Below are 16,774 nucleotides of genomic sequence, written 5' to 3' on the forward strand. Positions count from 1 at the left end.
GTGAAATGTCTGTAAATCAGTTTACTTTACTTTTTCATGTTTATTTTTTGTATTGTATCTTTGTAGCTTTTTTCACTAAAAAACAATAAACTAAATATTCAAATTTTCTCAAAATCAACATTCACAATATTATCTAACTTTCGACATATTGCCCACCATTGATTCTGTTGCATTCTTGCTCCTTGCTGCAAAATCCCCTCGCGCTGTGACGACTTCTATCTGAACATCCCTCTGTTTCAGTAAACTCTCTGCGCTCCTCGCCTTTCTCTACGACCCACGATGCCGATCATCAGCAACGCCAACCATGACTTCAGCGCGTACTCGGTCAGCAGCGACGACAGCAGCTTGGACCGCTTCTTCACCGAGATCCCAGAGACCGAGACCATCAAGGGCGCGTACTACCAGAGGGCACGCCGCCTACGGGACCCTAAAGCCGCGGCTCGAGTGGACCACACCGCGCAGGCGCTCATCAACGTGGGGGGGAACCGCTACGCCTTCCCCTGGTCCACGCTGGAACGCTTCCCCCAGAGCCGGCTGGGCAGACTGCGCTTCTGCACCACGCCCGAGGAGATATCCAGGCTGTGCGATGACTACGACGAGACCAGGAAGGAGTATTTCTTTGATCGAAATCCGACGGCCTTCAGGTAAACTGGGTCTGCTGGTTCTTTGTGGTTAAACTAAAGCCTCTGTTGCTTGTGGGTGACACATTTCTCTATTAAAGAACACATTTTATACATTATTTGTATTGTTTTCAGCCTTTAAACTTGCTCTTGAGGACCTTTAGTTTGGCATCTCATGTATTAGAACAAAAAAAAATACATAGTTTATAGCAAACAATATTGCATTTGGATCTCTGCTGTTTCCCCCAGGACATACTGAGTTTTGAGGCCATCTACTGGCTGCAGAGGGAATTACACACAGTTAAACATTTCCACACATTTCAAGTTGGCCTCTCACTTCCGAGTCACAGAACGCAGTTGTACGAGTCTAGAGATGATGAGTGTTTTTGAGGCTCGGAGGGAGAGGACTTTCTAACCAGGATTCATCAAACTAATACGAATGGAGCTAAATGTACTCCAGCTGTGTTTGTGATGAGGGAGCAATGGGTTAAAAGAGAGAAATGTGTGTCCTAAAAATGTACTGCCGTCATGTTACCAAACGTTTAGCTTTTAATCATATTTTAACATTGCCCTGCATCATTAGCATACTGTACCTGGTGTTGTCTTTAGCTTCATTCATTTATTGTAATGCCTCATTCTGACTCAAATCAGATTTAACTGTGTGTTTACAGTAGCATGTCAGGGCAGGCTAGCTTTTGTTTTTCTCCTGGTAATTCTCTCTGCTGCCAGTAGATAGAGCACTAACGCCAAATGAAGCTAGTTAGACAAATATGGTGGAACAAAGGGGTCTATAAACAATTATCAAGTTAAAATTTCCTTTTCTCTTTTGGAAATGACATAATGATCAATATTAGAATCGTCTCCACTGCCACCACAGGGCCACTTTCTCTTTATTACAGGTAAAATCCTTCAAAAGTAGTTTTACTTTTTAATCTTCGTTTTTGGCTCTGATTGATTAGATGTGCTGCACAAGTCTCCTCTTTCATTTAACAGGTGAATCCCCATTGAGATTGAGAGCTCTTTGTCAAAAGTGACCTGCTACAGTTTTTGAAGTACCGTACTTTCCCCCACAAACCAAATATCCTGTTTTATTCAGTGTAGAAACTGACAACTCTGTAATTCAGAGCTGTGCAAACACGTTCAGGATTCTGTTATTAGTTTCAGTCTTTTCATCAGTTCTTCTGGACATGCTTAAATCTAATCCCAAGACTTCCAGAAAATGTTTCCCCCAAATAGTGTAGCTGTAACTGAGGCAACTGTCACAAAATGTTGCTTCTGAAGGCAAGTCATTTCAAGTTGAGTTTAAATGTGAATGTTTCCTTTCTAAGGGTGATTCTGAACTTCCTGGCGGCGGGTAAACTCCGCCTCCTGCGTGAGCTGTGTGCTGTGTCCCTCCATGACGAGCTGGACTACTGGGGCGTGGACCCGGCTCACATGGAGCGCTGCTGCCGGCGGAAGATGATCACGCGAGTGGACGAGAAGATGGAACGAGAGCGCAAAGACGAGGAGTGGAGACAGAAACGGCTCCTGCTGCAGCGCAAGAGCCTGGAGAACGACCAGGGCTATCACAGGTAACCCTGACAACAACAAAGACGAGAGTCTGTGGGAGGGGCCAGGGCTATCACAGGTAACCCTGACAACAACAAAGACGAGAGTCTGTGGGAGGGGCCAGGGCTATCACAGGTAACCCTGACAACAACAAAGACGAGAGTCTGTGGGAGGGGCCAGGGCTATCACAGGTAACCCTGACAACAACAAAGACGAGAGTCTGTGGGAGGGGCCAGGGCTATCACAGGTAACCCTGACAACAACAAAGACGAGAGTCTGTGGGAGGGGCCAGGGCTATCACAGGTAACCCTGACAACAACAAAGACGAGAGTCTGTGGGAGGGGCCAGGGCTATCACAGGTAACCCTGACAACAACAAAGACGAGAGTCTGTGGGAGGGGCCAGGGCTATCACAGGTAACCCTGACAACAACAAAGACGAGAGTCTGTGGGAGGGGCCAGGGCTATCACAGGTAACCCTGACAACAACAAAGACGAGAGTCTGTGGGAGGGGCCAGGGCTATCACAGGTAACCCTGACAACAACAAAGACGAGAGTCTGTGGGAGGGGCCAGGGCTATCACAGGTAACCCTGACAACAACAAAGACGAGAGTCTGTGGGAGGGGCCAGGGCTATCACAGGTAACCCTGACAACAACAAAGACGAGAGTCTGTGGGAGGGGCCAGGGCTATCACAGGTAACCCTGACAACAACAAAGACGAGAGTCTGTGGGAGGGGCCAGGGCTATCACAGGTAACCCTGACAACAACAAAGACGAGAGTCTGTGGGAGGGGCCAGGGCTATCACAGGTAACCCTGACAACAACAAAGACGAGAGTCTGTGGGAGGGGCCAGGGCTATCACAGGTAACCCTGACAACAAAAATGAGATTATGTGGGAGGGGCCAGTTTCAAATGGTATTTTTACATCTGAAATGTGCGGAAACGGGCCTGTGAATGTTGTGATTATTGTTGCATTTTTGTCTCCAGTTTTGCTTTGTTTTACACTTTGAATTAAGGCAGTGTAACTAATACAGTTTTAATCGAGTATTTAAAAGCTATTTCTAATTGTCAATAATCAGCTTGGGTCGTTTTAATGGAGAGGGTCACAGCCAAAGGTATGTTGGAGCTTACTTTTCAGGAAGTAATTGACTATTTTTTGTTGTTATATATGTGTATAAAAGCGTTATATATAGATGGAAATTAATCTATTGAAACCATTTTTTATTTGTTTTTTAAAAGACAAACAAAACGCAATACTCTATTTCATAACTTAAATCACGATTCTTTTCAACAATTATACTGTCAAAATGAATCTGTAGAGAAAGTATACACCTGATTTTATTTGTAATGTTTTTAAGGCTGAATTCAGGTAAAGTGGGACAGTTCTGTGGTGAAAGCAACAGGAAACCTCCTTATATATTTTATTTATTGCGTATTTTCCATTAGTTTAATGTCAATTTTAATTATCATCATCATCAGAAAATATCTCAAAAAGTCAATTTTAGAACACTACAGATGAGTGGGTGCACGGTGGCTCTTGCCTCCCAAGAAGGAGATCATGGGTTCAATTCCCAACACATGATCTCTCTGGGAGGAGTCTGCATGTTCTCCCCGTGTTACCGTGGGTTCTCTCCGGGTTCTCCGGCTCCTCCCACCGTCCAAAGACATGCATGTGTTAGGTAAAATTGGTGACTCTAAATTGGCCCTAGTGAATGAATGTGAGAATGAACTGTCTGTAATGTCTATGTCTCTGTGTCGGCCCTGCGACAAGTTGGCCACTGTCCAGAGTGTACCCCGCCTAAGGCCCAAAGTCACTGGGATAGGCTCCAGACACCCGCGACCCCGAAAGGGAACAAGCGGTAGAAAATGGATGGATGGATAGATGAGTGACTTTTTAATTCTCACTTGTATAAATACTTTTAATTATTTTAATTTTAAAGCAAAAACAAACAAGAAAACTTTAGCTCAGTAAAATACACAATAAAATACTTTCATAAAATTCCAAATATTAAAATGGTGTTCAAAACTAATTTTCTGATTTCGGGCCAAATTATCTTGTAGAATTTTTTTGAAACCAGTAAAACATTCAGCGTCAAACCAACTCAAATACATTTTAATATAATGAATTAACGTCATGTGAACCACGGCGAAGCTTGATTTGTTTGATTTGTTTGATTCTTCGTGGATGAAACCTGTGTAACGCTGTACTTTCCTGGCCACAGGGTGGTGTGGATGGTGCGTGAGATCATGGAGAACCCTCAGTCAGGCGTTCCAGGGAAGATCTTCGCCTGTTTGTCGGTCATCATGGTCCTGGTGACCGTGGTGAGCCTCTGCATCAGCACCATGCCCGACCTGAGGGACGAGGAGAAGAAGGTGAGATGACAAACCTCTATGAGACTGCACAAAGTAAAAGACAATCCTAGACTTTAAATAATGTGTGTTGTTATTGGCCTTTAATCATGCTCTTTTGTTGTAACCATTTCTCCATAATTCTATCTCTGGGGATTTTGCTAAATACAGACAGTGACAGTAACTTTACAAATGAGGCGAGTTCTTCACACTTCACATCAGGCAGATTTATTAGTTTTAGTGTGACTCAGGGAAAACTTCTGCTGAAGTGACTGGAGCGAGACTGTCATTTTTTGCTCTGAGCCTCTTCATCTTGTTCTGGAAGTTTCTTGTGTTAGTGAATACTGTAAGTTCTGCTCAGACAAAAAGGTGCTTTGTTTTTTGTTGGTGCAAATGAACACAGGACGTTTCCCCTTTTTTCCCATTTTTTAAAGAGTTTTCTGGGCCTAAGGCTTTATTAGAGAGGACAGAGCATGAAAAGGGGATGAGACTGGGGAAAGACATGCAGCACATTGTTGAGAGCTGGATTATAACTCTGCCAGAGTTCCCCTTCTGCACCAATTAGTAAACGTACAACACAATAGAAAAGATTTGTATCAAAAAGAGGCAAAAGTGGACGGGGCAGAATAAAGTAAATTGTAATCCAAAGGTTATTATATAAGTTACTTTTTAAGTTTTTAAATGTAATTTTAGTTGCATTCTATTCTTTGTGTCTTTTAAAAAATATAAATATTTAAGTTTTTTTCTTTTTTAACAACACATAAACAAACATAATAAAAGAAAAAACAAGCATGGAGAGGAAACAGACATAAAATCAAAAGCAGTACATCCAGACATCCAGCAAATAATAAAGCAAAAGAAGACACAATCATGGCACACAAAACTCAGAGAAATCGTCCCATTTAGTCCAAAGTCTGTCAAATTGATCAATTTTCAAGTTAAGTTCAAATGTATTTTTTTCTATTTTAGGACTGTCCATTATAATGTCAGTCCAGTCTTAGATCGTCGGTTCATTTTGTGTCATCCTGTTTTTTGAGAGCTTTTTTTCCCTGCTGCCAGGAGGATGCTCCAGAGAAAACTACTGGTTGAGTCCACGGCAGGAGTCCTGTGGCCCAAATACATAGTTCTGAAATCCATTGGGACGGTTCTTGGTGTCTTTATAATGGCACTTCCCCAGGCGGGGTTGGGCCTTTCTGTGTGGAGTTTGCATGTTCCCTCTGTGTCTGACCACTCCCAACATGTACAATAGGCTTCTCCCTTCCGGGCCAGGACTCCTTGAAAAGAGATGCTACAGCTCAGAGGGACTTTCCTGGTTATATAAAGGTCAATAAATAAATATCCAAAACCTAATAAGTGCTTTTAAATGTATAACTACAATTACATTGCTAAAATTTTACTTACTAACTTAAATACAAGTTTAAAAATCTACTCTTACACCCACAAGGTGTACTCGATTAAAGTAATATGAGTTTAAGTAATGAGTGGAGTACTTCATGTTGAGTCCAGAGCTGCAGTGACTGTGGCTGATCAAAGGAGCCTCTGAGTGCTCTGCAAACATAAAACACGACCTCCACATCACATGACCTCTCAACACAGTGTCGCGTCAGGACAACCAAGATCTGAAGGTGAACGCGGACGAGACAGAAGAAAAACACAAAAATAATAATGTGGCCTGGATTTATGTTGTTCTTTACAGTGAATGCAAAGTGCAGTCGACCATAATCAGTTGTTTCCAAAAATCTGATCATGATCTAACTTCTGGAGTTCTCAGATTATTGAAATGTCATGTAAACAGTTCCATCTGACGTGAGTAATGTGATTTATTTCTGTTTATTCAGGCCTGTGCAGGATTTTAAGGTTGAGGAAAATTACTCAAGGAAGGGCAAACTAATGTAGCAGAGACAAAAATGAAAGAGAGGTTTAAAGGTTTAAAGAGTTATTTTAGAATTTGTTGCACGTTGCTCTCCAAATACAACAAATACTCTGAAAAGCCACTGAGTAACTTGTGCTTCAAGGATAAAGAGGGCAGATATGAACTGGTTAAGGGTAATATTAATGGAAAGGTTTTCACTCTTTTGAAAGTCACCAAAGTGATCATGCTACATTTCTGTAGATTTGGAGGAAAGAGGTAAAAACACACTGTGGAGGTTCAATGCCAGCCTGCTTAATGACCCTATGTTTAAGGAAAAAATGTCCAACATCATTAAGACTTATCTGGAAGAAAATTATACTGGGGAGATTTTTTGCCCATCTTTTGGGATGCTTCCAAAGCAGTCTTGAGAGGACAAATTATTGCCATAGGCTCTGGAAAAAAGAAACAAGGGAGAAAAAGCTAAAAGATCTGCAAGAAAAAATTAAATTGTTGAAGGATAGCCATGCCAAAAAGGGATGTCCTGAAATGCTACATGAAATGAATGATCTGACTTCACAGGAAATAGATAATAGCTCTGCACCAAACAAAGATATTATGACAGTGGATCAAAATGTACTATCGTGGAAACTTAGAAAACAACAAGCGGAAAGAACAATGTTTAGAATACAGGACAGGCAAAATGATGTTATCTTAATTAAACAAGATCAAATTCACTCAGCATTTGAATCCTTTTATAAAAAACGTTTTTCAAAAATTCCAGACGATAAAAAAGGTGATATAAATTCCTTTCTGGACACCCTCAAATTGCATGTTATGTCAAAAGAACAAAATTAAGTGTAGTTTTGGATATATTCTTTGAAACCGTTTTGGAAATACACGGCGCAATCAAAAGATTAAAGAACAATAAATCTCCCGGGAGTGATGGGTTCACCTCAGAGGGGCATACAATTTTAACACATCTACTCCTTTTCGATTGGAAACTTTTAACTGGCCACTTAGGCTGTATGCTCCTGGGTCTCAATACCCCCATCTAGGAGATACATTTGAATAATTAGAACAATTAAAAAGAGGGTGGGAGGGGCACGACGTCATGAACACAGGTGTATGTGATCTGGATGCTTCAATAGTGTAGCCGCAGGAAAGGGCGTGGTCCTGCTCCCGAACTTAAGATAACAAACTTATCTTCATTTCAATGGTCAATCTGAACCGGTCCACTGACCGGCAGGGCTGTGTCTGGTCTCCCCTCCTGTTTGCTTTGTATTTGGAACCATTGGCCCAGTTTATTAGACAATCAAATAATAATCACAGAGTTACAATTGATGTGACGTAACACAAAATTGCCTCTTAAGCAGATGATGTTCTAATATATTTGACCAAACAATAGCTACCCATTTACATGGCAAATCTCTTCGATATTAAGGTGGTACTTCATAGAGGCCAATCAACTATTCTGGAGAAGAAAAAAAAGGTATCAAGGTTTTTTACCACATTGTAAAGGAGAAACATTTGAAGAGCTTTGATGAGTTGGTTTGAATTATTTTCTTTTGCTTTGTGTTGGATAGCTACTGTTTATGATTTACAGCTTTCTATTTCTCTCTGATCACGTTCTGTTCTGTTATGTTTATTTTAATAGCAAAATGCATGGGATTCTTGTATTAGTTCATGAGTTCAGATTATTTCTCAACAAATGTTAAATCTTCTGGAGTTGTTTAAAACTCTGAACACATTTTTAAAACATCCATTGCAAACCCATCACAACATGTTCCTCCCTAAATCATGCATGAGTCAATAACGCTTTTGGAAAGATGCGTCCGATCCCGTTTTCAGCCTCTGTCCATCCAAACCTAAGTGGCCTTCATCGTCTCGGGCTTGTTTGTCGCAGAGATCGGGTTTCCCTTAAGTGAAGCGAGCCTAAAGCAGGATCGATGTGTTGTGTTTCGCCCGCTGTGTGAAACGGATCGGGTTTCTGAGGCGGAAATGAAGGATGGGGTTCCCTCGCCTGTGTTTTCCGTCAATAGCTCTCATCAAGGCCAATTCGCAGCCTGCCAAAGACGACCGGCGGCGGCCAGAGTTAGAGCTAAGACGAGCCTTTTGGGATATGTTTTGCTATGTGATTTAGAGAAAAAGGAAAAAGTTAATAGAACAGGGAGTAAGAAGTAAAACCAGCTACTTTTTCCTGCTCTAAAGTGCTCTTATTGTTCAGCAGGACACTTTTTGTCCATCTGACAGAACATCTCAGGAGCTTAGTTGGATCTGTAGGACGAGACAGTCTCTACCTTCACCGAGTTATAATAAAAATTATGAAATACAGATTATATTAGTGATATTCACAATATAACACATGAAGTAAATTGCAGCAGGTTGATTTGTCACATTCCAGTTTCCATCAATTACATTCTTCACATTCTTTTTTAATTGTCTCATGTTTGGACTTTGCTTATTTTTACGTCTGTTTTATTTTTGCTTTTGACATGTAAGTTGTATCCATCTTCTCTCTCAGGCTACATGAGTTTTACTGTTATGCGTTAGTCGTGGGGGAAAAGCAGGACTTCTGCAAATGTGCACGTACCGGTATCGTTCCTGGTACCACTGTTTCCCAATTCTTCGGTGGGGGGCATAGCGCCCCGGGGAATATAGAGAGCTTTTAAAAAGCTTTTGTTCCTGTACCGTAGTTCCCCCGTCCATAGAAAATGGGGAATGTGACTATAAAAACTAATCATGGTCATTTTAATAGCCGTAATCGCTATCTGGACTAAACAGACTCTACCATCAAAATGTCAAAAAATAATGAACCTGTTCTATTTTTTGGTACATTCCAGCCTTTATTTGATTAAAAATGTATTCAAATAGTCTCAGTGTACAATAGAGATAATAGTCCGTTCTAAAATAAGCGTTAGTTCTCATCAGATGGAGAAGAAGATGGAGGACTCGTTTGAACGTCCTGAAGCTGGTTCTGGAGTAAACATTGAGCAGAATAGCCTCTTCTCTGTTTACTCACGACCAGTGGAATCTTTTCCTTCAGACGTGACATTTCCCAGTGTCCTCCTGAGTCCACGCCTCACTGTCTGCTGCTGATGGAAATGGCACAATGTTTGGTCCGAGCTCACACTGAGAGGTCACTGCAGGTCACGTCCACAGCACACTCTCTGTGACAGGCTCAGCAAATACTTCTATATTTTTCTCTTATTTTAAGAAGTCTAACGGTCAGGGGAACATTTCTAACAAACACATTCTAACTGCCAGACTGCAGACAAAAGTGAACACAATGTGATTTAATGAGAAAGTGGGATTAATCTCAGAATATGGAATAATCCAGGCGGTTTTGTTAAATCAAAGGGAGTGTCTGCAGAGCCATGGCGCGCGGGCCGAAAAAGCCATGTTATTTTTGTGCCGGCCGCGCGCCGCGGCTCCTGAAACTGCGCCGCTATTTGACCGCGTTTTAGCACCGTTTTAGACCGCGCCGGGTTAAGGTTGGGTTAAGGTTAAGGTTAGGGTTAGGGTTAGGGTTAGGGTTAGGGTTAAGGTTAGGGTAAAGGTTAAGGTTAAGGTTAGGGTTAAGGTTAGGGTAAAGGTTAAGGTTAAGGTTAAGGTTAAGGTTAGGGTTAAGGTTAGGGTAAAGGTTAAGGTTAAGGTTAAGGTTAAGGTTAGGGTTAAGGTTAGGGTTAAGGTTAAGGTTAAGGTTAAGGTTAAGGTTAAGGTTAAGGTTAAGGTTAAGGTTAGGGTTAAGGTTAGGGTAAAGGTTAAGGTTAAGGTTAGGGTTAAGGTTAGGGTAAAGGTAAAGGTTAAGGTTAAGGTTAGGGTTAAGGTTAAGGTTAAGGTTAGGGTAAGGTTAGGGTTAAGGTTAGGGTAAAGGTTAAGGTTAAGGTTAAGGTCAGGGTTAGGGTTAAGGTTAAGGTTAGGGTTAAGGTTAAGGTTAGGGTAAAGGTTAAGGTTAAGGTTAGGGTTAAGGTTAGGGTTAAGGTTAGGGTTAAGGTTAAGGTTAGGGTTAAGGTTAGGGTTAAGGTAAAGGTTAAGGTTAAGGTTAAGGTTAGGGTAAAGGTTAAGGTTAAGGTTAAGGTTAAGGTTAGGGTTAAGGTTAGGGTTAGGGTTAGGGTTAGCCATGAGGCTATAACGGGCTATAAGGGAAATGCCGCGTGGCTCTCCAGCCACGGCCTAAATTAAAACCGCTCAGACACACGTGAGTGACATCAGAGCCTGCTTTAAACACATTTAACATTGTATTTTACATTATTTGTTAATAAGATATTGTAATAGACTCTTTGCAATTTTGACAAATCTAGATGTTTTACTGGACAAATACTCAAGAGGTGTAGCTATACCAACAGACAAACCCCTGATCACAGGTCTCGGTCCCATCCTAAGACTGCTACAAACTCATTACAGTAATTACATTTCATTGATAGGTCTTTATTGACTGTGGTTTTACACTTTGGCCACAACAGTTCCTTTGACATTTTATTTGTGTTTTGATATTTTACAGGAGAAAATATGATACGCGCAATTAGAATGTTGTGGTTTCTGCATAACCTCAACTAATAATGAATCACAACAAATCAATTCTTTAAATACTTTTCAACAAATGTAATAATCGGCTGATCGTTAACTGGTCGATAGATGCAGTAGATTCCACAACACGCCAGGAGCTGAGAAAAGAAGTTTATGACTCAAATTGAGCCACAATTACGTGAAAATGACCACCACCTCACAAAATTTGTAAATGGAGTGTATTTGATTAAAATACATGAAGCTTCAGCTTCATCTGCGTCAGAATTAACAAAACATATTTTCATCACAAGACTTTTACGTTCTGAACATCTAATAGATTAAGTGAAAGAATAATTGCTGGACTAATAAGAATCAGAATTACTTTTATTCATCCCCAGGTGGAACTTCTTCTTGTTACAGACATGAAACTGACCAGTCGAAGAAAACAGAAGTTCTAAAAATAAGATAAGATCACAATAGATCTGTTTTTATTCAACCAAATGATACTAACAAAAAGTTGATTAGCAAAGTTAGTTGCAGCCTTAATCAAAACATACATCAGAATCAGAAAAAGGTTTATTTGCATTGCCAGTGAACAACAACAAAAATCACAAAATGTAACTTGTTTCAGCGATAAGATGCAACATGAAATAATAGTAAAAAATATCTAATTGCAAATGTTTTGTCCCACACATGGTGCCGCCTCACCCTCTACGTCTATCTTCTTCCAGGGGGGAGTGTTTTCTCACACTCATGGTGCAGCCTCCTCCTCTCACCTCTGTCTTCCCCCAGGGGGAGTGTTTTTTTCCCACTTATGAATCATGGTGACGCCTCACCCTCTCTCTTTGTCTTCCTCCAGGGCGAGTGCTTTCTCCCTCACATGGTGCCGCCTCACCCTCTCCCTTGTCTTCCTCCAGGGCGAGTGCTTTCTCCCTCACATGGTGCCGCCTCACCCTCTCCCTTGTCTTCCTCCAGGGGGAGTGCTTTCTCCCTCACATGGTGCCGCCTCACCCTCTCCCTTTGTCTTCCTCCAGGGGGAGTGCTCTTACAAGTGCCAGAGCATGTTCGTGGTGGAGTCCATCTGCGTCGCCTGGTTCACCTTCGAGTTCCTGCTGCGCCTCATCAACGCCAAGAGCAAGCTGGAGTTCCTCCGCGGGCCTCTGAACATCATCGACGCCGTGGCCATCCTGCCCTTCTACGTATCGTTGGCCGTCGACCTGCGCGAACCCTCCGCCGAGGAGCTGCACCTGGGCGTGACTGCGACAGCGGGGCGGGGCTACCTGGACAAACTCAGTCTGGTCCTGCGTCTGCTGCGCGCGCTCCGCATCCTGTACGTGATGCGGCTGGCGAGGCACTCCCTGGGGCTGCAGACGCTCGGGCTCACCATGCAGCGGAGCACGCGCGAGTTCGGCCTGCTGCTGCTCTTCGTGTGCGTCGCCGTCATGCTGTTCTCGCCGCTCGTGCACCTGGCGGAGAGCGAGCTGTCCCCCTTCACGGCCTCGCCACACCACCACTCCTTCAGCAGCATCCCGGCGTCATACTGGTGGGCCATCATCTCCATGACGACAGTGGGCTACGGCGACATGGTGCCACGGAGCATCCCGGGGCAGGTAGTGGCGCTGACGAGCATCCTGAGCGGGATCCTGATCATGGCGTTCCCGGCGACGTCCATCTTCCACACGTTCTCCCGGTCGTACCAAGAGCTGAAGGCGGATTATGACCGGCTGTGTAAGGAGGAGGAGGAGGAGGAGGGGGCGGCGGCGGCGGAGGCGGAGAAGGTCCAGGACGGAGGACAGAACTCCGACCAAGACAAGCTCCTGACCGTGACCAGGGGAGACCAGCAGGCAATGAAACAGAACACGGCACTTCCTTCTACGGCCTTTTAAACTCTTCAAGACACAATTTTTTTGCCCTGTAACAAACTTTTTTACACGATACAAGAAACATGGAGGAAGGGATTTGCCCGAGGACAAAGGCACACGTTTCTTGTGGGGGGCGAGGATCAAACCAACAAGCTCCAAATCGGCCACATCGTTCTAAACTATTGACCCTTTAAATGCCCCATCATCAGAATGTAAAGTCCTGAATGAAGACGACTTTAAAGGAATAATAGAGGATTTTTACCATGCAATCTGTGGCGTGGACAGCCGAGTAGTTCTTTCACATGTCACTCATTCCCTGCGTCCTACTGCACACCTGCAGCCTCATTCCCAGGATAGCAGCACGTTTCCCTGGCTACGCATGCGTGGTTGATATGCCGGTGTGTGTTTAGAGAGTTCCTTCAGTGTACAGTACAACATGACGACAATGAAAGACTGTGTTTGAGCTCAGAAGAGACGGAAATCGGTGGAGACGAGAGATGAGATGCGATTCGATTCATTGCGCTAATAAACAAACGCATGTGTAGCAGCAGAGCTGTTGCGTGCTCTCGCACAAGGTTTGATGGGAGGCGGCCTCTTGGAAACAACAGGAGGGTGGGGGGTGAGTGTGTGCATTTTTTAAAACAGTCGCTTAAGTTCTCAAATCTGCGAAAATCCTCTATTATTCACGTTTTCAATAATTAACTGACATTAGCTGTCATAGGCTATTTTTGAATTCCTGGGGTAGAAATGTCGGCCAGTTTGATTTTCTGTTATAAAAGTAGAAAACAATGGTATTTTCAAGGCATTTGATGGTAGTTGAGATTTACAAAAAACTTTAATTTGCTGTAAAGTATGGAATCTATCTGTAGTAAAAAAAAAAGAAGAAGAAGAAAAGCTATTGTGGGGTCAATATTCTGTCCATCAGGCCTTTAACTTCATCAAAAATACCAAGTAATTATTCAAATCCAATATCTTTAAACCAGGCAAGTGTCTATAATGGAAAGGATAAGAACATATTTAGAGGCCTTTTTGAATGAAAATAACTGTTTATGACAAAAACATTGAGGTCTGAGTCTCGTTGGAACAACACTTTATATTTATTTCGTGTTTTGTCTTATCTCGTGCTCGTGTGACGCTCGTCTGTTTCGTCTGGTCATTGCAAACGTTTGTCTTCCACTGTAAAAACACAAATAAAACAAGATTAAAATCATGGGACGTATCACATGTTTAATATTCTTTGGTTTCACTATAACATAACATTGTCCAATCGGTTTACTGGGTCTATGTTTATCCAAAACAAGAGTCTTGGTTTAGACAAGGTTTAGTCACGGTTTAGCCCCGCTTAGTCCTGGTTTAAACCTGGTTTAGTCCTGGTTTAGCCCAGGTTTGGTCCCAGTTAGGTCTTGGTTTAGTCCCGGTTTAGACCTGGTTCAGCCCCAGTTTAGACCTGGTTTAGTCCTGGTTCAATCCCGGTTTAGTCCCAGTTCAGCCCAAATTTAGTCCTGGTTTAGCCCCATTTTAGTCCTGGTTTAGCCCCACTTTAGTCCTGGTTTCGTCTTAGTTTAGTACTGGTTTAGTCGTGATTTAGCGCCAGTTTAGTCCTGGTTTAGCCCCACTTTGGTCCTGGTTTCGTCCTAGTTTAGTACTGGTTTAGTCGTAGTTTAGCCCCAGTTTAGTCCTGGTTTAGCCCCTGTTTAGTCCTGGTTTAGTGCTGGTTTAGCTCCAGTTTAGCCCCAGTTTAGACCTTGTTTAGTCCTAGTTTAGCCCTAGTTTAGTCCTGGTTTAGTCCTAGTTTAGCCCCAGTTTAGTCCTGTTTTAGCCCCTGTTTAGTCCCAGTTCAGCTCCAGTTTAGTCCTGGTTTAGCTCCAGTTTAGCCCCAGTTTAGCCCCAGTTTAGTCCCAGTTTAGTCCCGGTTCAGCCCCGGTTTTGCCCCAGTTTAGTCATGGTTTAGTCCTGGTTTTGCCCCAGTTTAGTCCTGGTTTTGCCTCGGTTTAGCCCCGGTTTAGCCCCAGTTTAGTCCCGGTTTAGCCCCGGTTTAGTCCTTGTTTGGCCCCAGTTTAATCCTGGTTCAGCCCCGGTTTAGTCCCGGTTTAGTCCGGGTTTATTCCTGGTTTAGCCCCAGTATAGTCCTGGTTTAGTCCTGGTTTAGCCCTGGTTTAATCCTGGTTTAGGTTTAGTCACGGTTTAGTCAAACAATGGACCATGCAGCAGAAAATACAATAAAGGCAGTTAAAATACGTTTGCTTAAGTAGTATCACTAAAAGTAAAGTTATAAAAGTGTGTTTTTAGTTTGGAATAAAAAGTAGTAAGATATTGGGCTCTTCTGACGTTTTCAGGTAGTGCATTTCACAACTGCCTTTTCTTTTTTAGGGGGAATCAGACGAGCGCATGGTTCTGGTGGTGTTATGGTTCTGGGGTGGTATGGTTCTGGGTTCTGGGAGTGCTATTGTTCTGGGGGTGGTATGGTTCTGGGGTGGTATGGTTCTGGGGTGGTATGGTTCTGGGTTCTGGGGGTGCTAAGGTTCTGGAGGTGCTATGGTTCTGGGGTATAGGGGTGTTGTACTTGTCATTGTGCACATGTAAAAATACTTAAAAATCAAGAGCATCAGGAAGGAGCCAGTGGAGAGGAAGTTTGCAGGTTAAAAGATGAGCAGATGTTTTCAGTGTTTTTTTGAAGAGGTGGAGATGTTTGGACGTGGTGAAGAGAATGAAGTGAGACGATGAAGAGGATGAAGTGAGACGATGAAGAGGATGAAGTGAGACGATGAAGAGGACTATAAACCTTGAGCGTACAGAGACTGGAGCGTGTTTTTGGGGCACATTCTGCGTGTCGTCCGGTGAGTGTTTTATTGCTGGAGAGGTCGTTACATAACAGCACACTCAGACTCCCACAATGCCGAGCGTGTAGGAGGACTGGAGCATCCACTGACCTGCTTATCGTTTCAGATTTGCAGCACAATATCCTCATCATCATCATCATCATCTTCATCATCATCATGTGTTTTACATTTGAGTATGAGTATGTTTTAGTATTTGAGTAGGTATGTAAAGAACACACATACTATGTAAAGAACACACACACTATGTAAAGAACACACACACTATGTAAAGAACACACACACTATGTAAAGAACACACACACTATGTAAAGAACACAAACACTATGTAAAGAACACTAACACTATGTAAAGAACACACACACTATGTAAAGAACACACACACTATGTAAAGAACACACACACTATGTAAAGAACACACACACTATGTAAAGAACACTAACACTATCTAAAGAACACTAACACTGTAAAGAACACTAGCACTATGTAAAGAACACTAACACTATGTAAAGAACACACACACTATGTTGTTGTTGTTGTTGTTGTTGTTTTATGGCGGTTGGCATCCGAGTGTTGCATTACCGCCAGACTTTGTAAAGAACACACACAATATGTAAAGAACACACACAATATGTAAAGAACACACACACTATGTAAAGAACACTAACACTATGTAAAGAACACACACACTATGTAAAGAACACTAACACTATCTAAAGAACACTAACACTGTAAAGAACACTAGCACTATGTAAAGAACACACAGACACTATGTAAAGAACACTAACACTATGTAATGAACACTAACACTATGTAAAGAACACTAACACTATGTAAAGAACATTAACACTATGTAAAGAACACTAACACTATGTAAAGAACACTAACACGATATAAAGAACACTAACACTATGTAAAGAACACTAACACTGCAAAGAACACTAACACTATGTAAAGAACATTAACACTATGTAAAGAACACTAACACTATGTAAAGAACATTAACACTATGTAAAGAACACTAACACTATGTAAAGAACACTAACACTATGTAAAGAACACACACACTATGTAAAGAACACACACACAATGTAAAGAACACACACACTATGTAAAGAACACTGACACTGTAAAGAACACTAACACTATGCAAAGAACATTAACACTGTAAAGAACACTAACACTATGTAAAGAACACACA

At 42.3% G+C, this 16,774-nt stretch overlaps 1 protein-coding gene across 1 annotated transcript; it reads left to right on the top strand.

Annotated features, from left to right (window-relative positions):
* The first annotated feature begins 223 nt into the window (after nucleotides 1–223).
* LOC140381223 (voltage-gated potassium channel regulatory subunit KCNG4-like) lies at nucleotides 224–12,798 on the top strand. Its single transcript, XM_072465259.1, has 4 exons — nucleotides 224–644; nucleotides 1,949–2,191; nucleotides 4,390–4,540; nucleotides 11,909–12,798. Exons 1-4 carry the CDS (start codon nucleotides 280–282, stop codon nucleotides 12,758–12,760), a joined length of 1,611 nt encoding a protein of 536 aa, XP_072321360.1. The 5' UTR covers nucleotides 224–279; the 3' UTR covers nucleotides 12,761–12,798.
* Nucleotides 12,799–16,774: the final 3,976 nt, after the last annotated feature.

This window comes from Eucyclogobius newberryi, unplaced genomic scaffold (assembly GCF_026437365.1).
Source record: "Eucyclogobius newberryi isolate DKJ021-1_F unplaced genomic scaffold, fEucNew1.0.hap1 SCAF_5, whole genome shotgun sequence".
Lineage (NCBI taxonomy): Eukaryota > Metazoa > Chordata > Actinopteri > Gobiiformes > Gobiidae > Eucyclogobius > Eucyclogobius newberryi.

Bases quoted from the DNA above. Each gene is read 5' to 3' on its own strand.
- LOC140381223 (XM_072465259.1), top strand. From the start codon at position 280: ATGCCGATCATCAGCAACGCCAACCATGACTTCAGCGCGTACTCGGTC. The intron at 2,192-4,389 runs GTAACCCTGACA...TCCTGGCCACAG, and splicing joins AACGACCAGGGCTATCACAG to GGTGGTGTGGATGGTGCGTG. The intron at 4,541-11,908 runs GTGAGATGACAA...GTCTTCCTCCAG, and splicing joins TGAGGGACGAGGAGAAGAAG to GGGGAGTGCTCTTACAAGTG.